This window comes from Molothrus aeneus, chromosome 12, assembly GCF_037042795.1.
Source record: "Molothrus aeneus isolate 106 chromosome 12, BPBGC_Maene_1.0, whole genome shotgun sequence".
NCBI lineage: Eukaryota > Metazoa > Chordata > Aves > Passeriformes > Icteridae > Molothrus > Molothrus aeneus.
The window spans coordinates 506,684-529,159 of NC_089657.1; the positions used below are offsets into that span (position 1 = coordinate 506,684).

Below are 22,476 nucleotides of genomic sequence, written 5' to 3' on the forward strand. Positions count from 1 at the left end.
ATGGTCAGTGAACTCAGGGTACACAGCTTCAAAGTGTATTTTATTTTCTATACCACCCAGACAACAGATATCCTTTCACACAGCACTATAAACACTATTCACATCAACCACTCTGTCAAAAAAGAAAAAAAAGCACAGAGCAGTTCATGGCTAGAGCAATGTGTCATGATTGCCTCATCTTCTGGTTGGCTGTTAGAACCTTTGTCTCTTAAGGCATTTTCTCTTGCACAAAGCAGGATTTGAGCACAGCAGCCACTATGGGCTGTGTGCTTGCACCCCTGGCTCCTGGCTGACACCTCTGAGCCCTGTGACTGACACTGACCAGCAGACCCCTATGACTGGTGGTACCAACACCAAGGTGCTCCAAGTGGAGAGAGAAGCCAGTGTTAGTGCCAAGCAAAGCTTTAAGCAGGGTTTGTCACTGAAACAGTAATCATCCGTCAGGGAAGATGGCTGAGGTATTTTGCAGTCAAAACCATAAATATGAAAGCCAAGCAACAAAGCTTCATATTGCCCAAATGCCAAACTGGAGCCCCAGGAGGAGGGTGGGGGTGTTGGGTAGCCCCCTGCCCTGTGCAGCCTCAGCAGCTTGGCAGGTGCAACTCTTCTTTCCCAAAAGGCCTGTGGGATGAACTCATTATTACATGGCTTCCAGTTTTTAGCCATGTTTTGTAGTTAAACACTATAAATACATTCTTGGGCAATTTAAGGTAGAAAGTGCATGTGCAGTGATTAAAAACCTTTGTACTGCAGTAAGGAGTATTTGAGGGAGCAATTTCCATTGTTCATGGAACCACAACTATGACTGCTTTGTGCACCCCTTAAAACTTCCTGAAAAAATGGGAATATTCATCTTCTAGCCCCTCCCCTATGTGAGGCTGTATTCCCTGATCTCAGGTCTCATTCCAATTCTCTGAGGTGTCCGATAGGAAGGCAGCTGGATCAAGCCAGTCACGTCCAGGTGTCACATTTAACACACCGTCCCCCGTTTCTGCTGGGGCTGCCCAGGGACTTGGACTTGGCTGTGGCAGAAGAGCAGCCCAGTGGCATTTTTTCTTCCCCACCCGGCTGGTGTCTGGCTGAGGCATCCCAAGGCAGGAGGGTGGTGGGGAGAAACATCTTAGCTCATGTCCATTGACTCCGAGGCAGGGAGGGAAGCAGAATCTTTCTGAATGCTCTCAAAAAGTGATGCCATTTCAGGACTGGATCTGATCTGGGATGAAAACTCAGCCATTGCTGGGCTTTTCTCCACCTCAGGGATGGTCAGGAGAGCAGCCACTGCCCGCATGGCTGAGCGCTTCAGCTCATCCTGCTTCTCAAACTCCTGCTTCACCGAACCAGCTTTCACCTGCAAATCCAAAGCCCCGTTTTCAGTTGGCATTTAGAAAAGCCCATACAGGCACAGAACCAAGAGAGCAGCAAAGGCCAGCAGAGAATTTTCCAGCTGGGGAAGTGAGGGAAGCGGGTGCTCAGCAGCACTGAGGGAGAAGGCCAGGAGCAGAGGCAGCTTTGGGCAGGACCCAGCCCGGCCCTGCACGATCCTGCTCTTACCTTAGTGGAGCAGGTTGCCCGGAGGGGCTCGATGAGCCGCTCGAGCCGCTGCAGCACAGCGTTGGGGCAGAGCACCGAGAGCCGCGCCAGCATGATGAACGTCAGCATCTGGGCAGGAGGGGAGAACACGTGTGGGTGCTCTGGGGCACCCAGCTGGGCTGCACCCACACTGTGCTTAGCTCCTCTGCACTTGTGTAAGGGGCTCTGCTAAGAGCTGCAAGCGCACCCCTGGCAGCCAGCGGCTGGAGCTGCAGCTGGCCCAGGTGTGTGCAAAGGGCTGACAGCCCTGGGGACGCTGCACCACGGGGCTCTGGGGGTACACAGCCCCATTGCAGCTCAGGCCCCACACAGAACATGACAGAGTCAGGGCACAGCACCTACCCGAATGTCATAGTGATCTTTCAGCCCATCCTCCACGTGGTTCAGGTAGTCATAGATGTCCAGCCGGTCCAGGCAGCTTTCCAGCAGGGTGTACATGCACTCGAAAGCAGCTTTCCTCACATCCAGGCCATCGTCCACTGTGTGCTTGAATGGCCCCATCTCTACCTGAACCAAGACAAACAGTACAGCTGTCACCAAAGAGCAGACAGCAGCAGCTCCTCCGGGGCTCTGCAGGCTGCTGTGAGTCACCATGTGCCCCCGCCGAGCCCAGTTACCTCCCGGATGAGCTCCCTCCGCACTTTGGTTTCATTGTACAGGCTGGGGAGGACTGAGTTCAGTAAGTCCCGGATTAAAGAAGGCTTGTTGTGAGCAGCAGAATTAAACAGGGCTAAAGCCACACGGCGAACGTTCAGGTCTGGATCTTGCAGAGTTTGTAAGAAGTCACCTGTGGGATAAGAGCACATCAGTCAGTCCTGCAGCCAACAGGCTGCAACATTTTTGCAGTCATTTCAAATATATTGGGATGTATTTCAAGGAGGCTGGTTATGAGAGCATTTATGGTAAAATAACTAGTAGCACAGTCTGTCAGAGCCATTTGAGATGCTTTCTCTCCCTCCATTTGGGATACAGCAAAGAAACATGATTCCTGCATTTGGGCATAAAAACAAATGATGTGACTCTAGCTACCCTACCCTAAAGTCAAATCAGAAGCATTCTTATTCAAGGAAGTTGTGGGGGATTTTTCTTGCTTAGATCCCATCTGATCAAACTTCTCTGAAACAGAAGGGCCAGTTTTATACAGCACATCCTTTTGTGGGCTCCCTGGACATCAGACACTCCTCATGTAGGTTATACTTCTGAAGATCCTTTTTGTGGGGTGCTGGAATTCTGAGTTTACATGCAGAAAGAACTTAAGCACTCTAAAAAACAACGGAACAAGCCCAAGAGCAATGCATCAGTGCAGTTAGCAAGGACTCACAGTAAGTGTTGCTGTTTAATCCCAAAAGCTGAGAAACACTGATAAAAACTAACTGGACTAGATGAGGTTCACACAGGAATGGAAAATCCCTGAGGTGCTAACAACACCCAACCTCCCATGCCCCCAGTCCACACCCCTGTCCAAACCAGCCTACCTATGCAGCCTTTCAGGAGAGCATCAATAGGCTGAGGCTGGTCTGTAATCGTGAACTTGATGGCAGTAACCACCGTGCTCCGGGCATGTGGGGAGCCTGCAATGAAGAGGGGAAGAAAAACAGTGAAAAATAAAGAGAGAAAATCACTGCTGTAACTCTGTAGTACATATTCTGTCCTTGATCCTGTTACACATGTGTTATAAGGAAGTAGAGGATTCTTCTTATCAACTCTGTGTTTGAATCTGCTCCTGCACAATCTCCTTGTGTAGTCCCTGTTCCCTTCACCTTCCTGCTCTTGTGCAGACCAGTGCTCCTCTGATCCTCCTTGCAGAGAGATCCATCTTGTTACTTGCTCTCCTCTCAACTGGATTTGCTCCCTGTTGTAGCCACAAGCAGTTTACAAAATGAATTCCCATCAGAAGGCATTATTTTCCTGCTCTGGTCATTGCCCTACCCGTTACCTGCTGACAGCTGTTTCCTCAGCCGGGGCAGCAGCTCAGCAGGGTTCACCAAAGTCAGCTTCCCCAGGCATTCCGCCACCACGTTGCGTGTCCCCTCCTCTGTGCACTCACAGTGCTTGAAGAGCAGAGCCCAGATATCCTCCACGTAAGGCGTGAGGCTGTCAGCTGGGGAGCAGCTGATGGCCTCCTTCAGGGAGTGCAGCAGCAGGTACTGTCGCTTGGGCTGGCTTCCGATCTCCTTCAGCATGAAGGGCAGATACTCCTTCAGATTGCCAACGCTGACGTTCCCCAGGGTGTAGGAGGCAGCGGATTTCACCTCTTCGCTGGGGGAAGAGAACGCTTCCAGGATGACGGTTCTGAGCTCCCTCTGAGCACTGAGGTTCGTGGTGCGGCCCACCTCTGCCAGGAAGAGGAAAGCCAGCACTTGGACAGCAGGGCTGGACTTGGGACTTTTCACATCCTGGACAAACTGGTTCACTGTCGCAGGGGCTTCCTTAGGGCAGGCTGAGGACAGGGCTGCCACGCACTTTGCGATGGAGTGATACGCCTGCTTGTGCAACGTCAGCGAGGCCCCGGCCAAGCCCGAGGAGTAAACGGGTGCTGTCAGCTGCTTCACCAGCTCCGGGTAACCCATGGCAGCCGTCTTTGTCAGGACCAGTGCCTGGAAGAAGTCGATGATGGCATTCAGGGCCCCTCCTTGAAGCAAAGGTGAGTGAACAAGCTGAAAGATTTCAGCAAGGACAGAGCCACTGATCTTGGAGATACAGGATGGATAAACCTTGGCCAAAGTCGTGAGGAACATGATGGTCACCTGGGACACGTGCATGTCATTCTCGGTTATTAAGACGGGGAGCTCTGTTAGCACAGCCTCAATCATGGCAGGCTTGAGGCTGTCACTGTAGTTCTTCACCAGGATGTCCAGAGCATTCAGAGTGCTTAGTTTCAAGGCACGTTGATTCTTTCTCAAGAAGGAAGCTAGAATGGGGAGACCTTCCCCTAGGATGGGTCTCAAATCTATTTTAAGTGGAGAACTAGCAATTAAGGTTAATGCTTTGACTGTTGTCAGTCTGGTGATTTCATTTTTGAGCCTCTCCAGAAATATCTTCAGGGTTGGCTGGAGGTCAGTGCTTAAATGGTCTCCCAAGTTGTAAATGATTTGTCCCATGCAGGAGATGGCACGTTCCTTCACCTCCTGGTCGATGTCAGCTGCCTTCAGCCGATTCAGAGTACCAGGGAAAAGGTCCTTCATGTAGGGCTTGGCATCAAAGGTGTAAGGTTTGTCCAAAGGCCTGATAACCTTCACAAGCTGCTGAGTTACCAGCAGAGCTTCTGACGTGATCTTATAAAAGGGGTCTCCAATACAGGTGACAACAGAAGGCAGCAGGGCTTTGACATGAGGGTGAAATACCTCTGGCTGGTGGTTGCAGAGAAGGACGTGGAGGAAGGACAGTGTGTCAATCCGCATGTTGGAGGAGCTGGATTTATCCGCCAAGGAGAAAACAATACCTGTGCAGAAGAAAATATGATGATGTCATATTTTTCCCAAAGAAGGAGGTTCATAGATCCAGCCAGGGACAATCATAGGAGACTTTTCTCATATTCACTATACAATCACACCAAAAGCAAAGGCAGGAGCCTTCCAGCAGTGGGATGCTTCATGAGTCCACCAGCCAGAGAGCTCAGAGAAAAATGTGGTGGTGCAAATTAAAGAATCAGTCAATATACAGAATTTTTTTAAATGCCACTGCATTCTGCAAAAGGAAGTGGCATTTGTATTTCTGATCTCAGTGTGGTAACAGCACAATTCCAGCTACTTTCAGAGGAGGCTGGAATAGGCCCTCCCAAAAGCATCTTGTCAGGGGACTGTGGAAATGACCTTGACATTTTTATCCTGGCTTTCAGTGCAGAGGCCAGAATTAATCAGGGAGCTGTTCAGCACATCAGCACAGAGCAGAACTTCATGTTTGTCCTAATGCTTAGCAGAATAACTCACAGGAGTAAAACTGGAACACACAGGCAAGAAGCACATGTGTTCAGAATGGATTTTGCCAGCCCTGCTGCTTCACCCCAGACCACAGACAAGCTTACCAGGGATAAGTGCAGGTATATGATCTGCCAGGCAGCCAGGAAGAACACTGGCCAATTCTGTCAGAAGGCTGAAACAACCCTGTCTGGATTTTATGCTCTTTTCTTTGAGCTGCTTGTGCAAGGCCTTGATGATGTTGGGAACCTGCAGTTTGGAGAAGCAAATGAAAAGGGGACACCTCAGTCACCCCAGCTGCTCTCAGAGGCTCACTCTGGTACATTTCTACCACAGTTTATTCAGTGAATTTCTCAAGCAACAGCTGTAGTAAGGTACCAGCCAGACACTTCACCCAGAAGCCACCCTGCCTCAGCTGCACACATGCCAGGGCTGGTGGAGGAGCAGTGCTGGCTGTAGTCCCGCATTCCTGTGCTGTGCCAGCCGGGAATGGCAGGAGACTGACAGTAAACAGCCAGCCCTCTCTGGATCTGGGGCCCTCTAGATGCCTGCCCCAGGGCTCCTTCAGCTAGCCACATTCCCAAGGTACCTACTTCCCATTGCTTTGTGATTTAGCCCAGCCACCACCTGCTCACACACCTGGTTCTGAAGCATTGTCAAGGGAACGTCATCCTTGCCAGAGGCATCTGAAGTGTGCAGCCAGCTCTGGGCAGGCAGTGTTTGCTTCAGCAAGGAGATGTAAGCATTGAAGATGTCAGCTTTGACATTCTCCTCCCTCTCTTTGAACCTGCTTATCAAGGCTGGGGAGAGAGTTCTGTAGAAGTCCTGCAGGAGGTCGTGCCTGCTGCTGACAATGGCCTCCAGGCACTTGGCCGCAGCCCTGCGGACCTTCCAGCTGATGTCGTCATCGTCACTGTACTCGTCGTCGCTTTCTAGAAACAACACAAGGGGAAACAAGTGCAACTATGAGAAAACTGGAGCTAAAGGATCACTTGATCCTCAGAGCTGCCCTCTCCAGGAGGAGAAAGCAGGAAGGGGAGAAATGTTAACTGCGTGTTCTGCTGAGCACAGCCATCCTCACAAGCAGGCACCTTGCTCTTCATCCTCCCCATTTTCAGTTTCCATCATCTCTTCCTCTTCCTCCTCATTATCATAGTTGTAGTTTGGGTCAAAGGTAATGTACTTCAAACATAGTCCCATCACACTTGAGATGTGAGGGTCCATTTCCTTTGGGCACCTATCACAAATGAAAATTGTAAGAGTTAGTAGGAGACTAAGCTGTTTTAAATATCCAAATAATATTAATCTCAAAACAATCATAAAGTGCTTCACAGACCATTTTGATAATATGAGTTAAACTGAAGATGTTCCTTCCTGCTGTACATGAAGTAAGGAACATGTTTGCTTCCTGCACAGCAGGAAGGAACATCTCCTATGGGGAGGATGCAATAATTTTTTAAGGACAAATAAATAAATCAATTGCCTTCACCCTGTTGGGAGGACTGAGTTAAAACCAGAAGATTTGGTGAGGAAGGAATAGTTTTACTCAAAGAAACCTTGCTACTGGGAAGGCTAATGATGTCAGTGTGGGAAAACTCAATTTATTATACCTAATGTTGTTCATCCTCTGTCTATTTTCAGAAGTACAATTCCTGTGGAGAGATAATACACTCTCACAGACATGCAGGAAGCCTTCTGTTAGAGTGAGGCAGGCAGCAAGCCCCCTTGCCCTTCTCTCAGCTGGGATAACTAAGCCAAACACCAAACAGAGCCTGCATCCCCATGTGTCTCTGTCACCCAGTATAATTAGCAAGATAACAAAATAAACCTACTGTTGGCATTTCAGCTGTGGTTTGATGGTGGCCCTTGGTTACCTGTATGTGTCAATGCACACATACAGATCCTGGTTGAATCCTCCCTTCCTTGGGAGAACACCTCAACAGCTCTGCAGGGCTCCTTTTCCAAGCAGTAAATGTTTGACCAAACAACAGGAGAGCTGCAGCTCAGCAGTTCTTCTGCCCAACCCCCTTGCTGCCTCCAGCTCCCTCCAGGCACCAGGAGTGAGGCAGTTCCCTCTGCCTAAGGAACATTCCAAGGACAAGGAAAACTCCCACTCCTGCAAAACCAATACAGAAGGACAGCCTCACATGCTGAGGTAAAGCAGCTCATGATTCCAGTCCAACTGTGCATGTGCAGAAGAGATTTCATATGTGAACTGTCTTCCCAACAGGAATACTTGCAGGAAGGCCCTCCTTTGAGGATGCTGAACGTATGGATATCTACACCAGGAGGACACAGATGCCCTGGATGGTGCAGAGGCATTCCCCAAGGACACACACCTTCTCACAAAGGACTCAAAGGCCTGGAAACAGTACTCTCGCAGCTCGTCGTCATCCACGTTACAGTACTGAACAATCAGAGGAATTATCTTCTCCAGGTGTTCTCCTGGGAAAAACAAAGCAAACAGCACTGAAAATCCATTCCAGCCTTCACTCACCTGGGCAGCTGAGAACTCAGCCAGCTGCCACTTTCTTCCTGTGTCTGGTAGAGCATTCCTGCCCCAGACCTCATGGGCAAGGGGCCAGCAGCCCACCAAAACCAGCTGTGCTGGTTTTCAGCAGCCAATCCCCGCTCCCTGTCTGCAGCCCCTTGTTGGCATTTCACTCACAGGAAGAGCTGTCATTAGAGATCCCTTAGAACCTAATCTCAACTCTGGCAGGTCTTTTACACAAGTAATACAATATGTTGCCATCCCCTATGTCATTTAAAAATGGGTGAATCCACTGACCTGGTTCACAGAGGTGTTAATTCAAACCAGGCAAGAGCTGGAAGATCTTGAGGGGAAGACCATAGCCACTAGCAAAGGGCAGCCAAAGAGATACTCTGGTGTCTCCTTTGCAAGTGAAGATCAGAGAACCAGACCAGAGGCACAGAGAGGATCACAAGCAGAAGCCACTAACACATTAAGAAAAATGAGCACTCTTCTTTTACCACTAAGAGGAGCTGCTCTAAAATGCATGTACATTTCCCAGCATCATTTCAAGGTGCTCATCCTACCTATGCGGTGCCCAGCCTGCCTGCTGATGCCAGCCACACACTGAATGTACGTCCTGGTGGTCGATGTGGACTCATTCCTCTTCAGCTCTGCCAGCAGATGCTCTGTAAGCTCTGAGAAGATGTTTCCACTGCAGGTCAAGACCAGGTGCCCCAAGGCAATGATGGCCCGTTTACGTACTGCCAGCCTGGGGCTCGTCAGCTGGGGCAGCAGGCAGGTCAGGATGGAGGAATGGAATGAGTAGAGTGTTCCTCCCAACCTGCAATGAACAGAACAAGGCACAAGGTGAAAGTCAAAGGCTCAGAAAAAATCCCTTTTGGCAGCAACAAATCTGAAAATCCTTCAGCTCTGGAGACTTCATGCACGTTGTGGGGAGGGGGAGGAGAAGGATGGGTTTGTCATTTTGGTCTGAACACTGACTTGGTCTGTAAAACACAGGGAGAGGTAATTTGTCTCCATCGTGGAGGAGTTTTTGACTGTGTCCTTCTGGATGACCCAAAGGTGTGCTAATAATTTCCTGCATGCAGATGACATACGACACTGTCACTCTGACTTATGCAACAAGAGGCAGCCAGGAAAAAAAAAAAGCTTATGTGACGGGCTCATAGGGCTAAAATAAACCTCCCTGCCTCCCTCACCCTTGCACGTTTGCGTGAGCTAAGCTTCTGTGTGATCCATCACCAGAGGCACTGCCATTCCCAGCACAGAAATGGCATGTTATCTCTCATCCCTGCTGGGGACCTGCTCTACTCAGATATTCCCTAGGAGCAGCCAACCAAATCCTGTGCTTTTAAGTCCCAGTAATAGGATTAGAGAAATAAAGAAATCAAAAGCAGATACATCCCTGCAGCCCCCTCCTATGCACAGCTGCCAGAAGGAAATCCTCTAGTACCTGCTCAGCATATCTGACAGGATGTCAAGAGCTTCCAACTGCACGGACACATCCTCCTGCTTGCCAATGGCTCCTGTCAGCTGGGCTGTGATCTTTTTGCACACATTTGCTGTCATGGTGGAACCTGCAAGAGAGATATTTTTCCCTGCTGTCAGTTAACACTTTTTACTGCTAGGAACCATTCAACTCCTGGTATGCTGAAAAAAGAAATCACCACTGGGAGATCTAATCAGGACAGATTCATGAAATGGCTGCAGAGGAAAATCCTGTTGCTGGGAGTCTCAGGTATCCCCTGAAAAGCTGATGCATTTTTGGGATACACAGTTCCAAATACAGCTCAAGTTTTCATTTAATTCTGCCTTTCATCCCATTGGTACCTCAGCTCTACAGTCTGATTTCACAGACTGTCCTCTGGCAGGCCAGTAAAGAATCGGTAACTTCCAGGCTCTGGACTCAACATTTTCCCCCGTTTGCCAAAGGCTGGGACTCCCCGTCCCTCAGTGACAAATGGGGACAGCCAGTGTACCTGTGGCAGCTGGTGGCAGCTCAGAAATAACTGTTTTGAGGCCGATGCTGGAGATATCGCGCAGCTGCTCCTTGTCGGACAGCATGTTCGTGCAGAGCGTGTCCACGATGGTCTCCACCTGGTACTCCTTCACTTTGCCAACCAGCGGGCCCAGGCTGCGGGACGAGAAGCCAGTCAGGGTGAAGGGCCTAATCCAACTGTCCACGTCCTTCAAACCATCACACTGCTCCTTCTTAAAGATCCTGGCCACCTATCTGGGAATGACTATTCCACTCTAAGCACCTCCTTAGGCACGGGAAGGAAACTTTCCTGGTTCCATTTTGAGGCCTCCTCATTATCACACTCTGGATGGATGAGAGATTGCAACGAGTATGGACTTACTGCAGATACCACCAGAGATAACCAGGCAAAGAAGTTGAGAAGGTCCTCTGCTCAGTGCCCAACTGTTTTGCTTTAAAACCCAGAATAAACCAACCCAAACCAGGCAGAGAGAGGAGCATGGCCAAAAGAAGTCAGGACAGTGGGAATCAGAAAGAAAGGGCCAAAGATAACAGGGAAAGAATGGGGATAGAAGCAGCACATGGTTGAAAAGAAGGGAATATGAATAGGATCCACAGCAGGAAAATATAGAGGAACCCAAAGTTGTCTTTAAATGGCCCACCTTTCTGGAGCCCTGGGGTGAACTGAGCCATTCAATGGCATTTTTAGACTGAATACGCCCACTTAGCCATGCTGGGGAAAGAGATGGGAAAGAACATGTCAGCAGCAGGATCCCTTTATCAGAGGATTCACTAATAGAGGAACCTGCTACTTTTGTTCACGTGGATTAAAAAAATATGGGAATGGTCAAAGGCAAAGCAACAGCATAGGCTGCACTCAGAGTCAAGTCAGAGAAAAATCCAAGTGCATTATAGAGTTCAATTAAAATTCCTTTGAAGAGAAGGATTTGGACCTGAAATTAAAGCCCATAAGGGCTGTACATGCTTAGTACCATTGCTATCAAGGACAGTTCCATGGAGAAATTCAGTACGGGATTTCAAAGCCTGAGAGAGGTCAAGAGGTTGATGAGCAAAATTTTTAAGTGTGCTTTTCCCTGAAGAAATAAAATCCTAGGCCTCTGCCTTCCATGTGGTAAGGTTTATAACAGGAACACTGAAGTACTTCCAAAATCATCTCTTGCTGCTACAAAGGAATCTGTGTGCTCAACCCTTGTGATTGTCTACAGTGGGAGAAAGTGCAGTGCCTGCAACAGAGGGCAAAGTCCCTTGCAGAGGAGGTTTGAGGGAGGTGTCAAGGGCCAGGCTCTGCTCTCACACTCTCTGCAGTCTGTGATGGCTTTATTAGTGCTAGGGAACATGGATGTTACTGTCTAGGCTCTTACCATTTGACAGCAAGGTTCTGTACCTCCCCATTTTTGTCCTCCAGCAATTTCAAAAGCATTTTCACAACTTTTTTCTCACTGTCTTCATCTAGTTTTATTGAGTCTTTCTGCAGTTCCATCATCAGGTCATTGGTGGCCATAAACCTGAAAGGACACAGGGAGAAAGTGGATTGGCTGATGTGCAGACACAAATGCATCATCTTTGCATCATCTGGGCAGAATCTGGCAACTGGTGCTTGTATGAAAACACACTACCAAAGAGTAACTTACAACACTGTCCTAAGAAAAAGGAAGATTACTATCTTACTAGTAGTAAGTAGATAACTACCTAACAGGGGTCAGGTAAACAAAAACTCTAAAAGCGGCACTCAGCATGGGTATTTTTTCTCAGTGACTACATGAACATGGTTAACTATGCCAGAAAAAAATCATGATGGCTTTTTTCACCAAATTTTCACCTGGCCTAGGAAAAGCAGTCTGGGGTCTAAGAATTCACCTGGCTCTGTTCTTTCTGGCTAGCTTAGCACTGATAGTATGACTCCAGACATGGACAAGTCCTTTCACTTTCAAAAATGAAAAAATCAAGTAATGACTCCATGCAAACTACACCTCAGAAGTATACTAGGCTATATTTAGATTGCTGTGAGCAAAACCAGTTGAGTATTTATCACTCCAGATTAGAAAGAAAAACAAAGACCCAACTGACAGTCAGTTTTCTAACAGGAACAGAATGGATATTGAGAAATTCTGGAAAGTATCTATCTTCCCAGGAGCAGGAAAGCAAAAGGTGTTGGTATAGGAGTCTGAGGTTCTAAGAAATCTCAGTATGGCTATCGTGTGTTAACTGCTTTCCAATGTTAGCCCTGCACAGAATGGACGTCTGACAGGAACCACGAAGTCCTCTCTTGTTACAAAATGACAGCTCGTTTTTAAATTAGGCTCTGATGTCACTCATTCAGCACACAAGAGCTCTCATGTACATGTCATCGTTTGAGGGGCTTCAATCTGCCAGCCCATTCCTGAGCAGCAATGAGGTCCATCTGGAACGAGGGAGTGCTGCGGTGTTCCCCAGGCAGCCCGAGATCCAGAGTGAGCAAACTGCAGTAACATGCCCTAGGATGTTACCGTGCAATCTATTTCTGATTCTGCGAGAGCTCCTCAGCTGCACTCCACAGTTCAGCGTCTGTGCCGAACCAGCATGACCAATTATGGCCACGGGCTGAACAGAGCCTTCCACAGCAGCACATCCCACTTTGGCCTCGCTGCCTGCTGCCATCCTGCCCCAGGACCCGCTCTGGCCTCGCTGCCATCCTGCCCCAGGACCCGCTCTGGCCTCGCTGCCATCCCGCCCCAGACCCGCTCTGGCCTGGCTGCCATCCTGCCCCGCATCCCGCTCTGGCTGCACTGCCATCCTGCCCCGCATCCCGCTCTGGCTGCACTGCCATCCTGCCCCACATCCCGCTCTGGCCTCACTGCCATCCTGCCCCGTATCCCGCTCTGGCCTCGCTGCCATCCTGCCCCGCATCCCGCTCTGGCCTCGCTGCCATCCCACCCCAGACCCGCTCTGGCTGCACTGCCATCCTGCCCCAGACCCGCTCTGGCCTCGCTGCCATCCTGCCCCAGACCCGCTCTGGCCTCGCTGCCATCCCACCCCAGACCCGCTCTGGCCTCACTGCCATCCTGCCCCAGCACCTGCTCTGGCTGCACTGCCTGCTGCCATCCTGCCCCAGACCCGCTCTGGCCTCGCTGCCATCCTGCCCCAGACCCGCTCTGGCCTCGCTGCCATCCCGCCCCAGACCCGCTCTGGCCTCACTGCCATCCTGCCCCAGACCCGCTCTGGCCTCGCTGCCATCCTGCCCCAGACCCGCTCTGGCCTCACTGCCATCCTGCCCCAGGACCCGCTCTGGCTGCACTGCCATCCTGCCCAAGCACCCGCTCTGGCCTCGCTGCCATCCCACCCCAGACCCGCTCTGGCCTCGCTGCCATCCTGCCCAAGCACCCGCTCTGGCCTCGCTGTCATCCTGCCCAAGCACCTGCTCTGGCTGCACTGCCATCCTGCCCCACATCCCGCTCTGGCCTCGCTGCCATCCTGCCCCAGACCCGCTCTGGCCTCGCTGCCATCCTGCCCCGCATCCCGCTCTGGCTGCACTGCCATCCTGCCCCAGACCCGCTCTGGCCTGGCTGCCATCCTGCCCCGCATCCCGCTCTGGCCTCGCTGCCATCCTGCCCCAGACCCGCTCTGGCCTGGCTGCCATCCTGCCCCAGACCCGCTCTGGCCTCGCTGCCATCCTGCCCAAGCACCTGCTCTGGCTGCACTGCCATCCTGCCCCAGACCCGCTCTGGCCTCGCTGCCATCCCACCCCAGACCCGCTCTGGCCTCACTGCCATCCTGCCCAAGCACCCGCTCTGGCCTCGCTGTCATCCTGCCCCAGCACCTGCTCTGGCTGCACTGCCATCCTGCCCCACATCCCGCTCTGGCCTCGCTGCCATCCTGCCCCGCATCCCGCTCTGGCTGCACTGCCATCCTGCCCCAGGACCCGCTCTGGCCTCGCTGCCATCCTGCCCCAGACCCGCTCTGGCTGCACTGCCATCCTGCCCCAGCACCTGCTCTGGCTGCACTGCCATCCTGCCCCACATCCCGCTCTGGCCTCGCTGCCATCCCACCCCAGACCCGCTCTGGCCTCGCTGCCATCCCGCCCCAGACCCGCTCTGGCCTCGCTGCCATCCTGCCCCGTATCCCGCTCTGGCCTCGCTGCCATCCTGCCCAAGCACCCGCTCTGGCCTCGCTGCCATCCTGCCCCAGACCCGCTCTGGCTGCACTGCCTGCTGCCATCCCTCCCCAGGACCCGCTCTGGCCTCACTGCCATCTTGCCCCAGCACCTGCTCTGGCTGCACTGCCATCCTGCCCCACATCCCACTCTGGCCTGGCTGCCATCCCTCCCCAGGACCTTGGGATATCACCAACAGATTCATCTGTAAGGGGAACAAGAGAAACAGGTCATGCTTGGCTGTGTGCTGGGAGGAAGTGGCCCTGCAGTACCTCTGGGACATGACGTGCCTGGTGTTGGGCACATCTCCTTTGGAGTGTTAACTGTAAATTCTTTGAACAAACTGTTTGCACAACTGCTCCATCACTGACTTCGTTATAAAGTACCTATTTTAACATCTGAGAACATCAGCAGCTTCTACAAAAATCAACCAACTTTTAGGCTATTACTAACCCCTCTCTTAGACCTCAAAATACCAAGTCTGGCCCAAACATTACCTTCCAGGATGATACTGAGAGAACGATATACTAAGGAGTGAAATCTTTCTTACACGTCATTTTTACTTTTTGATAGACTACCTTACATATCGAGCCATCTGTCTAACCCTAAAAAGATGTCAACTTTTCTGCTGACATAAACAAAGAAACAAATTATCTCAGTCCTGTTAGGAAGGCATATTCTCCCATCACACAGAAAAAGTTTTCCAAGCAGCCTGAGCAGAGCTAGTATGTGCAGCATCCATCACCCAGGGACACGGGGGTCTACTCACCCCTTTTAATGCACTGACTATCTCACAAATTATCAAAACAAACTAGAAGCATCTCTGCTACGATGTTCTTTATTCACAAAAGAAATAACAACTTGGAGTCCAGCTGCCCAGACTTATTCCCCCTTCCACTTTCATCAGGCACCAATCTAGGCAAGGGAGGGGAGCTCCTCTAGCTTCTCCACACCCCCCCTCAGCTAGGACACAGTCGGCTAGATACCCTGTAAATACAGCTAATGCAAATCCCAGGTCTCCTGCGCACCCGCCCCTGGCGCGGCAGGACCCTTCTCACGGCAGCCCCCTCCTCCCAGGGCCCCGTTCGCAGGTGGCTGCCGCCCGCAGGGCCCGTCCCGCGGTGCCACACCTGAAGTCCTTGTCGGTGGAGGTCATCTTCTCCAGCAGGCTGGAGATGTGGTAGGAGACGCTGGCCATGGCGGAGGGCTATGCGGGGCCCGGGGCCGCCGCCCGCTCCGTGCCGTGCCGGGCGGCCCCAAGGCGCCGGGAGGAGCCGGGCCGGACGGCTTTGGGGGCCGATGAAGGGCTCTGTCCGGGCCCCGGCAGTGCCTCTGGCCGCTCGGCGGGCTCGGCTGGGGGCGCCGGGGCAGGACCGGTCAGTGGCCGCTCCCGCCCTCGCCCTCTCCCGGCCTAGCCAAGGCAGTGGCCGCCCCCGGAACCCGGCACGGGCGGAACGTCGTCGCAGGCGGGCGGGGCGCGGCGGGGCCTGTTGTGCGCGGACCGGCGTGCCACGTCTGAGCGCGCGGGCAGAGGCCGGGCCGGGAGCGCCGCGGGGCCGGGGCCGCCGCCATGGTGAGGGGGGGAGCGAGCAGGGCCGAGCGGGGCCGGGGCCGCCATGGAGAAGGGGGGCGAGCGGGGCCGGGGCCGCCATGGAGAAGGGGGGCGAGCGGGGCCGGGGCCGCAGCCGCAGCCGCCGCCGCGGTGAGGCAGGGGCGAGCGGGGCCGGGGCCGGGGCCGGCGCCGTGGTGAGGCGGGGGCGAGCGGGGCCGGGGGCCGGGGCCGCCGCCAGCGCCGGGGCAGGGGGGAGCGGGGAACCGGCGGCGTCCCGATGCGGGGCCCGAGCGGCGGCGTCCCGTCGCGGCCCGGGCAGCCCGGGGCACGGCACAGGGTACACCGGACCCGGCTGGGCGGCCGGGGGTGGACCGGGGCTCCAGAGGCCGCGGCCGCGCGTTGTTTGCGCTGAGCTCGTTCTGTTCCTTCTCCCCGCAGGTGTCGGTCATTAACACCGTGGACACGTCCCACGAGGACATGATCGTAAGTGTGCGGGGAGCTGCTCCGCCGGCCCGGCGGCGGCTGTGACAGAGCTGCTCTGGGGCTCTCTGTGAGCACTGAGCGCGGCATGTATGTGCTCGTGAAAGAGCACACTCGTGGGGTGTTGGATTCAGAATGCTGTCTGAAATCCTGATCTTGCCATTTTATACTGTGTGGAGAGAAAAACTCGGCTGGAGGAAAGGGGAAATTATTTAAAATCTTAATTTTCGTGTGAGGGCTTTTTCTGCCCTTTTTTGTGAAATAATAGAGATATGTGTATATTTGCTGGTACAGACCTTCAGCTGATAAAAATGGTTTTCCTTTAAGTGGATGTGTCTGGGAGTAGATGTATTAATATGGGTAGGAAGAAAGGTTTCAAAGTAATTTGTTGGAGGAAGGAGCCCAGTTAGATAAGCCTAATTCTTCAGGAAGTATTTCTTCACAGAAAAGGCTATCATGCATTGGAAAGGGTTGTCCAGAGAGGCGGTGTAGTCACCATCCCTGAAGGTGTTCAGGAAATGACTGGATGTGGTACGAAGTGTTCTGGTCTAGTGACAAGTGACAACCGTCGGTCAAAGGTTGTAGTCAGTGACCTTGGAGGTCTTTTCCAGCCTTAAAGATTCTGTGGCTTGGTAATGGTGAAGTTTCAAATATAATTAAGAGCAGTATTTGTACACCTACTTCACATTTTAAGAAACACAAATATAGCTTGTCACTGCTTTGTAGTCAGTAGCGTGAATTCCCTGTCATGAAAATGCTGTGGTGGTTGCTCAGAATTCCCTGGATTCCTTCTGTGTAACGTTTGTACAGTGATTGAAGAAGCAGCTGGGGACACAAATGGCTTGTGTGGCACGGCTGGGTTGTTTAGGATGGTTCCTTTGTGCCCGGCGTGCGGGCCCGGGGCGGCCGTGCTGCGGTGGGGTCAGCAGGCCGGGCACGCCGCGCTGAGCACGGCTCTCCTCTCTCCTTGGCTCTCCTCCCTCCTCGCAGCACGATGCACAGATGGATTACTACGGCACGCGCCTGGCCACCTGCTCCTCAGACCGCTCCGTGAAGATCTTCGATGTCCGCAACGGGGGGCAGATCCTCATTGCGGACCTCAGGGGGTGAGATGGCACAACACCAGAGGTTAATCAGGGCGAAACCTTGGTGCTTTGTCCTTTCGCCCTTGGGCAGCACAGAGTGCAGGTTGAATTCCAGGGTGAACTCCAAGAGTGCTGAAGAACTTCTGGGAGCTGGGGTGGGGATAGAGCCCCAGTGGGAACCACAGTGGGGCTTGGTCATTCATTTAGTACTTTGCATCTGTAATTTTCAAGAAGTACCATGGACTGATACAAGTGTGGGTTGTTTTCTGTGACAGTGAGAGCCCTGTGTCACAGCACTAACATTGCCATCTTAGCATTACTCATTCCTCATGTCAGATCTCTAATCTCTCCCAGAGCAGCAATTCACAAGGGTGGTCTGTGGGGCAGCTGCAGTTGGAAGGGGTTTCTCTCAGCTCTTCCTAATGATGCTGTTTCTTGCAGGCACGAAGGTCCCGTGTGGCAGGTTGCCTGGGCTCATCCTATGTATGGGAATATCTTGGCTTCCTGTTCCTATGACAGGAAGGTCATTATCTGGAAGGAAGAAAATGGCACTTGGGAAAAGACCTATGAGTACACGGGACATGATTCTTCAGGTATGGAGGGTTGGAGTGTGGAGCTGGGAAGGGAGACTGAGGAGATGAGGGGATTTGGGCAAGACTGAAATAAATCTATGACTGTTGAGGAAGAAAGCCTCTGTCAAAAAGAAAACGATAAAAACTGAAGAGAGAGTAAATGTGTTCAGCATTAACAGGACATTTCCCTAAGACTGTATTGCTGGATAAGCCACTATTGATTCATACCATGTGTCTGTAGGTTTTATTATACGAATAAGTCAGCTTTGAAATAAAGATGGCAGGGAACAGAATTCTTGAGGAAAATACTGTCTGTTTCCATTAGAAAGACTGCATTTTATCATGCTGTATTTTGTTTTAAAATTGAAACTGTTGTGTTCAGATGATTTACCCTCCCAATGCATATCTGTTACTCAGTAAACAATGCTAATTGGCTGGCTTTTGCTGAAATTTGACTCATTCTCAGCTTTCAAAGCCACTTGCTTTTGGTGACTGTGCCACCGATACCAGTCAGTGAATTTGTCAGTCAGTTTTAGGTAGGCCCTGTGCTGTAATCTGGTCTGTCTCACCCTTCCCAGTGAATTCTGTCTGCTGGGCACCACACGACTATGGACTGATCCTGGCCTGTGGCAGCTCTGACGGGGCCATTTCCTTATTGAGCTACACGGGTGATGGGCAGTGGGAAGTCAAAAAGATCAGCAATGCACACACGGTGAGTCTGGTCCTTTGGAGCAGCCCAGAGTTCCCAGAGCTACAGACAAGACCAAGGTGATACCTCAGAGACTTGAGCAGATAAATACTGAAATGCAATGAAACGATGTGAAACATCCAGAACCAAGAATAGTTTCAGTTCATCCAGAGTAGGCAGGTATACTTTTTAGTCACTAAAATGAAGTGGAAATACAATGAAGTTCACTAAACAGCACTGGCAATCCCTGTTTATTGGGCATTATTGTTAAACACAGTGCTGAAAGTTACCTGATAAGAAATGGTTTTGGTCCTAAGAATACCTGCACCAGATGGAAACAACTGTGGGACTCCTGTTTTTCCCAAAATTGTGGAGATCTTTGTTTCAGGAGAACGTAATAAGCTAATGGCAGTGGCCCCCAGTAGAAAGAAATTCAGCTTAGGACCAAAGGTTCCTTCTACTCCTGTATTCCTAAATCTTAGCAACTGTATGTGCCTTTGTCTTTGTGGTTTCTGTCTCTGTCTCCCCTCTTTGCACATCCAAGATGAACTATTTTGTGAGCAAATACCCTTATCCACCTCAGGCTTTCTGAGTAAGTGCCTTAGTGAGGCTACTCTGCATCTGGATTTCTTATTCATCTGGTATTCATCCAGCATGCAAGACTTCAATTTTTCTGAGATGGGCTTATTCTCCATTCTCAATAGAGAGTATGCTACATGTTCTTCACCCCCTCAGCAGCCTCTATCTATTTACTTAGTTATTAAAGTAATCAACTTTTAACAGTGATGCTTTTCATTAACTAGATTGGATGTAATGCAGTTAGCTGGGCTCCTGCTGTTGTACCAGGAAGCCTTATAGAACAACCCTCTGGTCAAAAGCCGAACTACATCAAAAGATTCGCATCTGGTGGCTGTGACAACCTGGTCAAGATCTGGAAGTAAGTGCCCTGTTGCAGATAAAACCTGACACTTTAGGCTTTAAGTGTCCCTGTTAGTATCTCAAGTAATATTTTTGGCTTCCCTATTGTATCATCTTCGAATTACTGTTTTAGAGAAGTGTTTTAAAAATGGAAACTTAGTAATGCACAATATCTCCCATGGTTCTTGCAGTTTGTGCCAGCCCTGTGTGATCTTGTCTCCAAGGGTGGCTTTGTAATGGTCTTTGGTTACCACTTTGGTTGTAGCAGATTTCTGACAGTAACTGGAGGTCAGAGCCTCTTTACCTCTCCTGCTTTCTGTCCCCTGGAAGAGATTTTGTCAGTTCAAGCCATAAAGATTTTTGGAGAAGTAGGGAACACTTGTGCTTTGTATTGCATTGATGAACAAGGAGTTTGAATGCTACAGTCCAGAGCCTTCCCGAGGAGGGCATGAGATGATCAAGGATGCTGCCACTACCCTTCTGACGATATAGTTGTGGTTTCAGGGAAGAAGAGGGTCAGTGGAAAGAAGAGCAGAAGCTGGAGGCTCACAGTGACTGGGTGCGAGACGTGGCCTGGGCTCCATCCATAGGTTTGCCCACCAGCACCATTGCTAGCTGCTCACAGGTGAGGTTTCCTTGGAGTGACAGGGGCAAGCACCAGGTGTGCTCACTTCCACAAGCTTCCTTCCCCCTTTCCATAGTGAAGGAATTGTAGGGATAGAGCTGCTCTAAAAGGTCGTCTTGGCCATCCGTTGCTATATTTGGGTCTCTGCATAAGAGCCTTTGACTCCTGTTCTTCCCAATCTCAGAAGCCCAATAGAAGCATTTCTGGAGAAGGGTTTATGGGTGTGTGTGCCTCTGTACCAAAGACTGGCTTCTGGTTGGAAAATCATGAGCGGGATGATCTCGCTAGGAGGAAGACCTTCCAAATAACGTATTAGTGGTTTTGGATGAAATTTACTCAACTTCCTTCTAAAAATACTGTTTTCTAATAATTGGCATTCTTAATCAGCTCTGATGTCGTCAGCCTTTATATTGACTGTTGTGTTCTTGTTGCTAATCTGTAAAAGCTTTTTTTTTAACATCAAGAAGAGTGCTTAATGAGCTCCTGCCATGTGAGTGGAAAACAAAGTCTCATTCTGGGGAAGTATTTCAGCTGATACATATGTATTTTGGGGGCTCTTCTCTGGTATTTGCAAGTCATTGTTTGTTGGTAGTTTTTCTCATCAGAGCTCTACTCCTGCCTTGCCTTTATCCATAGCAAGGAGACAGCCCCTTGCTGTGCTGAGCACAAATCCATGCAGACACATCAAGGGTGGTGTGCAAGCTGTGATTTGGAAATGTAGCTCCAAGGGCAATTCAGGGTTATGTTTCTCTGCCCAGCCTTGGTCTCGGTGCTTTTGCAGGATGGCCGAGTGTTTATCTGGACGTGTGATGATGCCTCTGGAAACTCCTGGTCGCCAAAGCTGCTGCACAAGTTCAATGATGTTGTCTGGCACGTGAGCTGGTCCATCACTGCCAACATCCTCGCAGTGTCTGGAGGAGACAACAAAGTGAGTACTGCTGCCTTGGCTTTTACCCTGTGCACCCTGTTTCCAGAGGAGCTGAGATGAGACTGTTGTCACGTGTTTAACACAGGGCTGTCATAGTCTCCTTTGCTCCCATGGGGACATTTTTTCTTCTGATTAATCAGGAGGGCAGTAAGACCATAACCTTTGGAAAACGCTTGCACTGCATTCTGAGTCCTTACTGGAGGGTAGAAATGCAGGCTGACCTTGATTTTGTGGGGTACTGACAATTCACATACTCTCCTCATATGACTGCAGGCTATCACCAAACCCATGCTGTGGTAGCCACAGAAAAGGGGAAGCAGGATATGTTTAAAGCTGAAAGCTGTTGCTGCTCTGTTTTTGAGGTGACACTGTGGAAGGAGTCGGTGGACGGACTGTGGGCCTGTATCAGCGACGTGAACAAGGGCCAAGGAGGGGTGTCTGCTGTGACAGAGGGGCAGCAGAATGAGCAGTGATGCACCATGGAATACTCCAGCTGCAACAAGTCACCACTGTCCCTGATTTGCAGTGTGTCTTCAGCTGGATGAGAACTGATTTTATCTGAACTGGACGTGAACATGGGAAACAATTATCCAATTTTATGAGCACTCTATTACTGGGAGGCTACAATATGTTGATAATCAGCCTTAATTGACATTCCCTTAAATTTAAGATAAACAGTATAGCCAAGTACTGTGCCTGATACTACTCCTTGATACTGTAGGAATTATTCCCTGCTTTTCTGGTTTAGGGGTCAAATTTGAATGGCTGTGCTGTGGTCAGAGTTCATGCACTTCAACAGAACAGGGGGAAGCTGTCAAAACAACAAGATGTGATACTCCTTGATGCAGGGGACAAGTACTCTCTGCCCTCAAAGACCAGAACTTTGTTTCAAGTGAGGAAATGGGCTGGAGTTCGTGGGTTAGCTGGTAGTGTGCTAGCTAGCCCTGCTGGTAACAGTGACGTTGTACTTGTGTCTTTCTGAAAATAACCTGCTTGGTGAAAGTCTCTTTGCTTTCTTGAAGATGAAAAGGAGTAGTGGAATGCATATGTCTTCTGCTATATAATAATCTCAAACTGGGTTATTTAACCAACATCAATAAAGCAAACCATGGTTTGAAGATTTATTTTTTTTAGTCACACTTCTGTACTGTACCTCAGTTGTTTGGATTTTTTTTTGTTGAGAATACCGACAGAATAAAATCTTATTGGTTAAAACCTGGTGTGCTGTATTAAATAATCTTTTCACAGGACTGCCTTGTTGAGGCAATCTGCAGTGTGTCTGCAGCCAAGCCATAGTCACATCTTCCCATCCATCCATGTCATTAGCTTTGCAAGAGCTTGGCTTTTTTGGTGGGTTTTTTTTCCTGTAATGGTACATCACGAGACAAGGCTTTACAAAGCCATTGCTCTTCCTTTGGTCTTGGCAATTCCCAGGGAGGATGTAAGCAGTGCCAGCTTCCCTTTTCTGCTCTTACAGCTTTACTCGTAATGAGGGAAGA

General features: G+C 50.6%; 2 protein-coding genes across 3 annotated transcripts; one reads left to right on the forward strand and one right to left on the reverse strand.

Moving 5' to 3' along the window:
- Window positions 1-19: 19 nt before the first annotated feature.
- LOC136561851 (cullin-associated NEDD8-dissociated protein 1-like) lies at window positions 20-15,547 on the reverse strand. Its single transcript, XM_066558358.1, has 15 exons — window positions 15,260-15,547; window positions 11,362-11,505; window positions 9,981-10,135; window positions 9,455-9,578; window positions 8,565-8,821; window positions 7,847-7,952; window positions 6,599-6,744; window positions 6,147-6,439; window positions 5,615-5,756; window positions 3,527-5,032; window positions 3,066-3,161; window positions 2,208-2,377; window positions 1,933-2,097; window positions 1,552-1,659; window positions 20-1,348 (listed from the first exon to the last, which is right to left on the reverse strand). Exons 1-15 carry the CDS (start codon window positions 15,325-15,327, stop codon window positions 1,121-1,123), a joined length of 3,708 nt encoding a protein of 1,235 aa, XP_066414455.1. The 5' UTR covers window positions 15,328-15,547; the 3' UTR covers window positions 20-1,120.
- Window positions 15,253-22,192, forward strand: SEC13 (SEC13 homolog, nuclear pore and COPII coat complex component). Of its 2 annotated transcripts, none has more exons than XM_066558360.1 (9): window positions 15,253-15,309; window positions 16,120-16,164; window positions 17,152-17,267; window positions 17,688-17,839; window positions 18,397-18,530; window positions 19,310-19,443; window positions 19,929-20,049; window positions 20,831-20,977; window positions 21,340-22,192. In XM_066558360.1, exons 2-9 carry the CDS (start codon window positions 16,159-16,161, stop codon window positions 21,448-21,450), a joined length of 921 nt encoding a protein of 306 aa, XP_066414457.1. In that variant the 5' UTR covers window positions 15,253-15,309; window positions 16,120-16,158; the 3' UTR covers window positions 21,451-22,192. The 2 variants fall into 2 exon arrangements, with proteins under 2 accessions (XP_066414457.1, XP_066414456.1); XM_066558359.1 differs by lacking the exon at window positions 15,253-15,309 and adding an exon at window positions 15,614-15,702.
- Window positions 22,193-22,476: the final 284 nt, after the last annotated feature.

Coding starts and splice junctions, on each gene's coding strand:
- LOC136561851 (XM_066558358.1), bottom strand. CDS start 15,327: ATGGCCAGCGTCTCCTACCACATCTCCAGCCTGCTGGAGAAGATGACC. Junction 9,579..9,980: donor GCTGCCACCAGCTGCCACAG/GTACACTGGCTG, acceptor TCTCTCTTGCAG/GTTCCACCATGACAGCAAAT. Junction 2,378..3,065: donor TCTCCTGAAAGGCTGCATAG/GTAGGCTGGTTT, acceptor CTTATCCCACAG/GTGACTTCTTACAAACTCTG.
- SEC13 (XM_066558359.1), top strand. Junction 16,165..17,151: donor CGTCCCACGAGGACATGATC/GTAAGTGTGCGG, acceptor CCCTCCTCGCAG/CACGATGCACAGATGGATTA. Junction 20,978..21,339: donor TGTCTGGAGGAGACAACAAA/GTGAGTACTGCT, acceptor TCTGTTTTTGAG/GTGACACTGTGGAAGGAGTC.